Below are 10,275 nucleotides of genomic sequence, written 5' to 3'. Positions count from 1 at the left end.
GAGGGCGGATGGGGGGGTGGGGCTGGGGGAGGCGCTCATGGAAAGACGCGGGCGGGGCGACCGAGAATGTGGGGGGCAGGTGGAACTGGGGAGGGGCGTGGACCCCTGTATTTAGAGCTCTGGCTCCAAGTTCACGTCTTTCCACGTCAACTCCTCAGGACTCCCACCAAGCCCAGCCTTTGGCCTCTTAGCAGTCAGAGAAACTGAGGCCCGGAGAGAGAGGGGCAGAGCCCTGACCCCAGGGCGCGCAGGCAGGTGACTACGCATCCCGCGCGTCTGCCGCGCTCCTGGGACCGCTGTGCCGCCTGAGCCCCGAGCCGCGCACCCCTGGGCTCAAGCTCTTAGTTGGCGGCACGGAGTGTCCGTCTGTCTTTCAGTCTGTCTGTCTACGCGGGCTGCCTCCAGGCGTGTCTCCCCAAACTTAGATATGGTGGGGGCTTGGAGGGTCGCGGAGCGGAGCTGGCGCCCTCCACCTCTCCCACGGAAACCCCAGGTTCCAGGCCCGAACCGCCAGCCCAGGGCGGGGGTGGGGACGAGCAGGTGGAAGGCGCTGGAAGGCTGCAGGAGCAGGCGCGGCGGCCCAGGGTGCGCACGGCTGCCCTCGCAGCTCTACGCGTGAACGATCAGCGTATAAAGGCCCGCACCAGCCGAGTCTGGGCAAGCTATAGCCTACCTCGCTATAGGGGAAGACTACCCTCAAAAGGCACCATTGTGTGAACCAGGAGAGCTCGTTCCCCACTGGGAAGGCGATGGAGAGTGGGCGGGGCCAGCCAGACACCCCCTCACCCCCAGCCCCTAGCTCCCCCCAGCAGGGAAGTAGGTTACTCAGAAAAGCCTTTGTGATTGGGCCCAGGTCAGCCTTGGTGCTCATGAGGAAGCAAGTTAGGTTCGTGTGACCGTGGACGTGAGCTCCGTGGAACATGCTTGATTCCTTCTGGCTTCGGTTGAGTCGGGGGTAACTAATGGTGGCAACCTTAGGCACCAGTTAGCTCTGGGCTTGTTGGAACCTTGATGGCTTCCTATGAACCAACATCCTAGCAGAGTGACTGATGTCCTTGGAGACTTGGTCCTACAGTTCCCCGCCTCCGCGGCCTTGAACTGCCTGCCCCGCCCCTAACCACATCACCACCACCATGCCTTGCACGTGCTGTTCTCTCTGCTAGAGGGCCTTTCCATCCTTGCCTTCATCTGTGGCTTGGACAACTCCTCTTCCACTGTCCAGACTCCAGGCAAGAGTCAGAAGGGCCCGATTCTCCTACTGGCCCGGCTTTTAACACACTGACTGTGGATCTGAAACATTATGTTTCAGGTCCGGACAACTCCGCAGTAGTTCCTGAAGGCCCACTCCTCACTTGGGGAGTCAGCGAAGGCGCAGCTGAACCTTGGAGGACGGAGGGGCCTTGCTGGGGCATGGCCCCCCAAATCCCTCCTAACCTAGCCAAGGGGGCAGGAAAGGCTTTGGAGAGAAATAGACATTTTCTGGGATGGGCAGTAAGAGAGCCCTTTTATACGTGTTTCCTCATTTGCAGAATAGGAAAAATTAACTGTTAGTTTTGAAATTTTTGTCAGAGCCAATACGATGCAGCCATGCGGGGCCCAGCCCAGAGCAGTTGACCAGCAAGGTTTGCTGAATTTGTCCGTCCCTTGGCAATATAGAGGGAGCCTTGGAAGCTCAGTGGTTAAGCATTCAACTGCTAATCTTAAGGTCGGTGGCTCAAACCCACCAGCCCCTCTGTAGGAGACTAATGAGGCAGCCTTCCACTGTGGAAACAAGGGATTAAAAGATAATAAAGTTTTCCTGCAGACTCGCTGAAGCCTTCTTGTCTAACTAAAACATTTCCAGTAGCCACATTAGCAAAAGTAAAATGAAATCGATGATGCTAGATTTAAATGGTTTGGCCGAGCGGATTATGTGTTGGACTGCTAACCCTAAGGTCAGCAGTGCGAATCCACCAGCTGCGCTGCAGGAGGAAGATGAGGCTTTCTGCTCTGTAAAGATGTACGGCTTTGGAAACCCACAGGGGCAGTTCTACTCTGCCCTGGAGGGTCACTGTGAGTTAGAATTGACTCAATGGCAGTGAGTTCGAGAGTTTTTAGAGTTCTATCCCAGATACTGGAGACTGTGGGTGGTGCCCAGTGAGTGCCCTGGGCTGCTAACCAGAATATTGGAAGTTCAAGTCCACCTAGAGGGGGCCTGGGAAGAAAGGCCTGGTGATGAACTCCCGAAAAACCAGCCACTGAAAACCCTAAGGACACATTCTACTGTGACTCGCTGGGAGTCTCTAGAGTTGGGCAGAATTGGGTAGCTAATATCAAATGACCCATATAAAAATTAATGAGATTTTACGAGATACTATTTATAGTCATGGGGTACACCTTTCCTTTTTGCACTCAGTCTTGGAGATCCTGTGGACTCCGTTGGACACAGTGCGGCTCAGTTTGAAAGAGCCACGCTTCAAAGGCTCAGCAGCCCGGTGTGATCGGTGGCTACCGCGCTGGGCAGGGCAGCTGTGAGCTTCCTGAGGGCAGGCTCCAGGCCTGCGTGCACTGTGCCCAGCCATGCTTGGCCCTGGGGAGAGCAGGGTAACATGGTGGCCAAGGCCCGGGTTGGGCGCTGAGCTTTGCCACGTCACAGCTGTGTGACCTTGGTCAGCCTCGCGGGGTCTCCCTTTTCTGATCTATAAAGTGATCACGAGAATGCATTCAATACAGTTCACAATAGTAGGTACTTCAATAGATCCAGTTGACAGACTTTTACAGAACTGGGGGTGAGAGAGAAAGAAGTCTTCCCAGTAAGTTCATGGGCCGTAGGCAGACTAGAGCCCCTACCCCGCTCCCTGGCCTTTTGTCCTGATTGTATTTGGGGCCTGCGTTCCTGCTTTGGCTCTCAGAGCCCTGGGCTGCAGTGGGGTCAGGTGAGCAGGGGGGTGGGGAGGGCTGAGGCTTGCCCCAGTTTACCCCTGGTGGCTGCAGGGCCTTGCAGGTCTGGAGGCAGCCTCAACTCCATGCCCTGATGCCGATTCTGGGCTCGGTTCTGCATGTAGACACACAGCATTGCTAACCCACTCACAACCCCTTGCTCAAAAACAGCAAACCCACTGACTTCGAGTCGATGCAACCCTGTGGGACCGAGGGAATCTGCCCCTGAGGGTCTCCCCAGACGGTGACTCCTTCTGGGACTAGAAAGCCTGTCTCTCTCCGGAGGAGGAGTGGTTAGTGGTTCGCAGCCCAACACATGACCGGTGACACCCACAGGGCTCCCGTGCTAGGGAGTCGTTCTACCAAGGCCTGAGCAGCACAGAGAGGAAGTAGTTGCCTGGTGGGGTCGTGGGTTAAACCTTGGTCTGCTAACTGCCAGGTCAGCATTTCAAAACCAGCCGTCATGTTGAGGGAGAAAGTTGAGGCTGTTTGCTCCTGTGAAGATCTATAGCCTCAGAAGCCCTGGTGTGGGGGCTACTCACTGGAGGGCTGGGGGTTCAATCCTGCCCCCCATGAAGTCCTGCTCGTCTGTGGCTGCGCAGGTGGGTTAGGCGTTGCTTCCCGGGCCTCACTGGCTCAGCCTACTCTGAGGCCCCGCCCTTGGGGGACACAGGTGAGGTCCATAAGATCCCTGTCCTGAGGCCCCCGTGACGGGTCCGACTGTGTCCCTGAGGGTCGTTCTGTGTCTGAATGGGCTCAGTGGCAGCGGATGGGTTTATATCCTGCCTGAGGCCACACCGTCACCAAGAGCTAGAGCTGAGAGGGTGACCCTGGCCGTCAGGTCCAGAGCCTGTCACTCAACCTCACTCTGGTTCTCCTGACTCTTCCATGCGCCTCGCCCTGGCACGTCCAGGGAGCCACTCTATGGCTCGAGGCGCCCCTCTGATGGTGAGGAGGGTGGGGTCCCCAAGGCCCCTGTGTCTGCTGAACCAAGTGCGTGACTCTGTCCCCACCTCGGCCCTGGCAGGGGCTCTCACTCACCTAGCAGGTAGCAGGCACGTGGCGCCTGCTCTCTACAGAGCCCTCCCAGGAGCAGTGTGAGCACAATGAGGTCAGAGCCTGTAAGCGGAGGGTGTGGGTCTTGAACGCGTGTCTGCGGGATTCAGAGGCAATGTACCTGTCACAAGATAGCACAGGCTCCCTAGAGAGTTGTCCTACCCGATTCCCTGTGCAGAGAACTCCAGGGACCCAGCCCTGAGCCACGCCAAGGCCAGAGGCCTGCCAGGCCATGGCAACCCCAGCTTCTTCTCCATGGGCTGAGAGCACGTTCCTCTCCCCCTGCTCACCAGGGGACCCTGCTGGGGGCTGGGTCCGACAGGGGGGTGGTAGTGGGAGCACATCAGGCTCTGGGGTGGGTGGGCAGGCATCAGGAACAGCACTCAGAGGTTCTGGCGGCTGCGGCAGCAGCTCCAGTGGCTGATGCCTCTGCTGGGCCTGACCTGGGCTGGGCCCCAGAGCATTGCTCACAGGCCCATGGGGGACAAAGACATGCTCACGCGTTCACAGCCCAGTGCCTGCCAAGGCAGCAGTGTGTGCACAGTCCCACGGGACTGCAGTCACCGAGGACTCTGAGCCGTCACCGAGCCCCCCCAGAGGACCGGCATGGGAGTTGGTTCTTGGAGCAGAAGGAAATGCAGATGACACAAGAAGGAAAGGGCGCTCTGAGCGAAAGGAGCAGCATAGGCCAAGGGCTGGAGGGAGAAACCATTCAGAGCTGTGCATGACTAGGGGTGAGTGAGTGAGTGGGGAGGTGGGTGGGGACTTGGGTGAGTGGCAGAGACCAAGTCCTGAAGCTCCAGAATACTAGCAGACTGCAGACCCCGGACAAACCCGGCTGACCCTGGGTGTCGTCCCACCACGCCTTCCAGCAGAGGGAAAGGCCTGGCCAGGCCCAGCACTAGTGACTGCTCTTCCCGAGCCTCACTTCCCCTCTGTGAATTGAAGGTGGGGATTCCCTGGGGCCTGGCCCCGCAAGGTCGGGGAAGCCTTGCAGGCAGCTTTGATGGGGTGGGGAGAGGGCAGGCCCTCAGTAGGTCACCTGGGTGCCCAGGACAGAATAGGTGCTGCCTGGATCCCAAGAGGCCTGTGTGATGACTTCCAGGGTCTCCCGCAGGCACCATGGCCCGGAGCAGGGTGCTGCTGCTCCTGCTGCTGCTGCTGCCGCCACAGCAACTGCACCTGGGATGGGTGCTCTCGGCGAGGACCCCTGCAGTAGCCCTAGCCAGCACTCCCAGCCCCAGCCCTGAGGAGAACGAGTTCTTGGAGGGGCCAGTGCTGATCCTGAACCCAGAAGAACCGAGGCCTGGCCCAGCCACGGTCGACTGCCCCCGTGAATGTACCTGTTCCCAGGAGGGTGTTGTGGACTGCAGCGGCATTGATCTGCGAGAGTTCCCAGGGGACCTGCCGGAGCACACCAATCACCTCTCCCTGCAGGTGAGGCCCTGGGAGGCTCACGGTTCCCCTGCCGGACCCCCACACTCATGTTCCAGTCTCCTGGCTGCTTTAGTGTTCACGCTTCTTGCCTGCCCTGCCCCCAACTATCAGGGCTCCCCAGGCCCTTGGAGTTCTGCCCCATCCGTGTAACCTCCTTTCCAGGTGTCCCACCTAGAACATCTCATTTGGAGGACATAGGTCCACCCAGCAGCTGGTCCTCTGAACAGAGACCCCCTGGCAGGGTGGGGGATAAGAGCAAAGTGGGCCCCAGCGGCAGGGCTTTCTGGGGTGGGGGGTGAGTTGGGCAGAGGACATCGAGCACCTCAGCTGGGAGCCTGGGGTCTGAGCAGGTCTGGAGACAGGGCACAGCCCCTGGAAGAGGAGAGACAAGAGAGTGGCATTGGTGTGGCTGGAGTTGCCACCCAGTGGCCCTGGGGGTGAGTCACATCAGATTCCAGAGGAGAATCAGTCCCAGTGACCCTCTGGGTCGCACAACATTGGCGGCTGGGTGGGGTGTGTATGTGTGGGATGGGTGCCAATCCCTAGAAGCCGCTGGGGGAAGGGGCAAGTGGGAGATACCACTTACTGATGTTCACTTGTTCATTCAGTCATTAACGATATCCTGGCAGCATGCTCTGTGTTTCTGTCCTGTGTTGGGGGTGGGGTGGGGGGCTTGGACGCGCCCTGTCCCTGAGGCGATCCCGGGCTGTGAAGGGTCAGAGACGTCAACAGAGTGGGCTTCTGGCTGAGCAGAGGGGACAGAGGGGCTGTGAGGGTAGAGCAGGCTCCTCTCGGAGCCTGGGAAGGTTCCCGGAGGAGACTTCAGAGCCTCTGGCGCCGGGACACGGGCCTCCGGATGGAGGCAGGGTGGGGAATAAGAGCAAATCGGATCCCGGCCTCTGGAGTGCTCCCAGGCCCCTCGGACTGATGCTGACCTTCCGTCCCCACAGAACAACCAGCTAGAGAAGATCTACCCCGAGGAGCTCTCCCGCCTGCACCTGCTGGAGACCCTGAACCTCCAGAACAACCGGCTGACGTCCCGAGGTGAGGGGTCCCCCACGCCCGGGGTCAGGGCACCGTGCCAGGGAGCCAGGCCACCAGGGTAGAGGTTGGCTCTGGGGACCTAGGTGTGGGGAAGAGCAGGCCTTACTGGGCTGGGGCGAGGCCAGGCAGGGACCAGGTCCACCCAGGGCGGGGCTGCCGGAGCCGGTGTCCTGCCTCTCCTCTGCCTCCCTCAGGCCCGGGGCCTCGGAGCTGGGTGAGGAGAGAACCTCGGAGAAGCTGGGACTGCAGGGTCTTGGTCAGAGGACCAAAGCATTGTAGTCATCAAGGTCGATGAGCTTATTTTCTTCTGATGAAAGGGATATACGAATATGATAGGGGAAAAAAACCAACCTTAAAAACCTGACATTGCCACGTGTAGTCAATCCCGATCGGCGTCTTGGCATCCTTTTTTTCTCCCACTTAAAAAAACAAAGAAAAGCTTTGCTGAGGTCTTATTTATACACCATCACATGTAGTCCGTGTTTGAGGTCATGAATTCACGCTGCCGCGCAGCCCCCACCGAAAGCCGATCCGGCCTTGTGTAGAGCTGCAGACACCCTCCCCACCCCCAACCCCCGAGTGGAGATGGGCTGTGTTTCGCCCAGCAGTGGCCTGTCGGGAGCGAGAGTTCTGTGGAGAGGATGCTCCGGTTTATGTAACTGTTCCCTCCTTAGTGACGTGGCTGAGGTCCAGGGTCAGAGGGTCTCAGAGCCAGGAACTTAGTGTCAGAGGCCAGGCTCCAGGCTGGCTGAGCTCCCAGCAACTGCTGGGCCCTGACAGGACATCTGCGTGGTGGGGCAAGGGCCTTCCAGGTGTCTGGGAAGTCAGGGCCCGAAACTCAACCCCACCTGCCTGGGGGCTGGTTGTGAAGTGAAGCTTGTGCCCCCACTTCCCCCCTGGGAGTAGTTCTTTTTTCCTGTCAGGACAGGGTCTGGCTGGGTCCCCTGTTCTGTGTCCTGACCTTCCTTGGCTCTGGCCCCACCCTGGCTGCTCTGAGCGGGGTCAAGGGTCAGGCAGTTCCCCAACACACACTCCCTGCCCCCACCTCTGAGCGTGGGCCCGCCAAGGAAATGGGAAAGGAGGGTGGTGTGAGCAGGCCCCTTGGGCCTGTGGGGTGGGGCGGCTGGTACCCCGTGAGCTCCCGGTAGCATCTCCTTCATCCAGGGCTCTGACCGCTGCCTGTCCTTTGAAGGGCTCCCGGAGGAGGCGTTCAAGCACCTGACCAACCTCAATTACCTGTACCTGGCCAATAACAAGGTGAGGGGTCCAGGCAGAGCAGGGGTGGGGGTGGCTGTCCTCCCCGGTGTTCCGTGAACTTTCCCCAGTTGTCTTCTTGGCTGCTCGTTGGGTCCCCACTGCTGCTCTGACATGGCCTAGTGGGGATGGACACAGCGCCCTCCCCCAGCTAGTGGCCAATGTGGTCAGGGAATGAGGACAGAAGCCAAGGCCTGCAGGCGCACAGGGGAGAGCGAGCTCCTCACCGGTGAGGAGGGGGCCCTCGGAGGGCTTCCTGAAGGAGCTGGTATTGAGAGTTGCGAGGCTTCAGCCTGTGGCCCTGAGCAGGAGGGCACTGCAGGAGCGAAGCTGCATCTTGGCCCCTTGGCCGTCTGACATTGCCTGAGGCAGCCGGTCCTCCCTGTGGGCTTGAGCCCCCAACTCTCCCTCATGGCCTCCCCTCAGGTTAGTCTGCAGCCCTTCCCACTCCGCTGGGCCTCAGAGACCTGGTGCCTTCTTGCCGTCTCTCCTGAGCTGTCCATTAAAGCAGAACCAGTCCCCAGAGCAGACCCCACAGTTGCCCCAGTTCTGCGGGACCCTGGGTCCAAGGGACCAAGTCTGGGGGTGCTTCTGGATTTTGTGCTGCCTCCCACCCTCCGCTCCCGGGGCTCTTTCACTGTCCTGTTGTTGCCGGCTGCTGTGGAGCTTGGCATGCGTTAGCGAAGAACCGTGCTCCTGGTGCTGCCCCAAGACCTGTCTTCTAATGAGCCTCTGGGTCAACCTCTAACCTTTCAGTTGGCAGCCGAGAGCATGCAGTGAGTGCTGTTGGCTGGATGGCGGGTGGGCATCATGGGGTGTTGGGGATGCCTGGATGGCTCACAGTGACTGGAGCAGGGACCAGGGCCTGGAGAGTCTTGTTCCTAGATCAGGGTTTGAATGATCAGCAGGACAGAGTTCCATCTGAGAAAGAGGGCCCTGTGTGTAGCACAGAGACGGGCAAGCCTCTGCCCTTCGGTCTGCCCATTTAACTCCTCTCTTCCCAGCTGACCTTGGCGCCCCGATTCCTGCCGAACACCCTGGTCAGTGTGGACTTTGCTGCCAACTATCTCACCAAGATCTACGGGCTCACCTTTGGCCAGAAACCAAACTTGAGGTCAGAGGTCAAAGGGGGTGATGGTCCTGGGCTCAGCCTGGGGGAGGTACCTTGTTAGGAAGGGAGGGGACCCAGAGAGGCCCTGAGGAGGAGGGTGCTGTGTAGGAGAGGCTGATCCCTGCAGCAATTGGGGGGAAGCTGGGTCAGGAAAGAAAGACGTTCCCTGCCCCTTGGAAACTGCCGTGCGTGTGTGTGTGTGTGTGTGTGTGTGTGTGTGTGTGTGTGTGTGTAGGGGGGCTCCGGCAGCACAGGTGTGAGCAGGGCAGGAGGCCCTGTGGGGGAAGGAGGTCGCTATGTCCTTGAAGTTGCTTCTGCTCTGGAATCTATCATGCACCCTCGAGGAGCCGCGTGCCCTCATCCCACAGAGAAGAAGATGAGTCCCCAGAAGGGCCACCCAACACAGCAAGACTTTTGTGCGTTGATCTGGTTCCTTGTCCCCACCCCTCCCCGGAGGACAGCTCCAGGGGGCAGGGTTGGTACTTGGGTTCAGACCAGGGCTGGCACATCGTGGCAGTCATTGTATATCTGTTGAATGAATGAGGGCTCATCCCCTCTGGTCCAGGCCATGTGCAGGGTGCCCTGGGGACAGAGGTGGGTGGGCAAGCCCATGTTGACTCACCCGACCCGGTGGGGCTGGGTAGGACCGCCTCTGTGGGTTTCTGAGCCTGCAGCTCTTTAACAGAGTAGAAAGCCCTTTCTCATGAAGAGTGGCTGGTGGTTTTGAACTGCTGACCTTGTGGTGAGCAATCCCACTTGTAGCCACTACCTCACTGGGGCCTGTCTTCAGGCAGTCTCACAGAGCTTAGAGCCAGGGTGTATGGTTGACAGGCAGGGCTGCCAGAATGGAGGAGGCAGGGACTTCAGGGCCAGCAGGGGGCAGAACTGAGGACTTTGAAGGATGTGGAAGTGGATCCCATTAGGGTCCTTGAAGCTGGCTGTGAATCCTCTATTGTTGCCCTGCCTTGGGGAGTGGGGGTGGCTCTAGTGATCTCTGCCCCTCCTAGTCCTTGGTCTCCTCTCTCTGAGACTCTGCTTACTCCGCATCCTTGACTTGGATGGGCGGAGGAGGACACCCTGGGTTCCAAGTGGCCTGATCCCGGGCGTCGAGGCTCCCAGGGTGAGGGGCTGAGAGGCTGCACCTGCTCCCCAGGTCTGTGTACCTGCACAACAACAAGCTGGCCGACGCGGGGCTGCCAGACAACATGTTCAACGGCTCCAGCAATGTGGAGGTCCTCATCCTGTCCAGCAACTTCCTGCGCCACGTGCCCAAACACCTGCCACCTGCCCTCTACAAGCTGCACCTCAAGGTGGGCAGAGAAGACCCCCAGCTGGGGACCCGCAGTGGGGGCAGTGGCACCTGCAGGGAAGCAGGCTAGTGCCTGGGCTCTGTGTTATAGAGCCACAGATGCCAGGCGGGAGCCCCGCCCCATCCCCAACTCCTCCGGAGCCCT

The 10,275-nt window shown here is 59.6% G+C and overlaps 1 protein-coding gene across 1 annotated transcript in view; it reads left to right on the top strand.

Moving 5' to 3' along the window:
• The first annotated feature begins 5,091 nt into the window (after positions 1 to 5,091).
• Positions 5,092 to 10,275, top strand: part of PODN (podocan) — a 14,254-nt gene continuing 9,070 nt past the window's right edge. Inside the window, exons 1-5 of the mRNA XM_004699657.3 lie at positions 5,092 to 5,412; positions 6,363 to 6,456; positions 7,649 to 7,713; positions 8,715 to 8,824; positions 9,975 to 10,131. Of these exons, the coding sequence (XP_004699714.1) occupies positions 5,098 to 5,412; positions 6,363 to 6,456; positions 7,649 to 7,713; positions 8,715 to 8,824; positions 9,975 to 10,131 (741 nt within the window). The 5' untranslated portion in view covers positions 5,092 to 5,097. The remainder of the gene's footprint in view (positions 5,413 to 6,362; positions 6,457 to 7,648; positions 7,714 to 8,714; positions 8,825 to 9,974; positions 10,132 to 10,275) is intronic.

The sequence above is a fragment of the Echinops telfairi genome, unplaced genomic scaffold (genome assembly GCF_000313985.2).
Source record: "Echinops telfairi isolate 266 unplaced genomic scaffold, ASM31398v2 ScPeMD7_443;HRSCAF=831, whole genome shotgun sequence".
Classification (NCBI taxonomy): Eukaryota; Metazoa; Chordata; class Mammalia; order Afrosoricida; family Tenrecidae; genus Echinops; species Echinops telfairi.
Note: the sequence above shows the minus strand (reverse complement) of the source record. Positions and strands in the feature narration are given on the sequence as shown.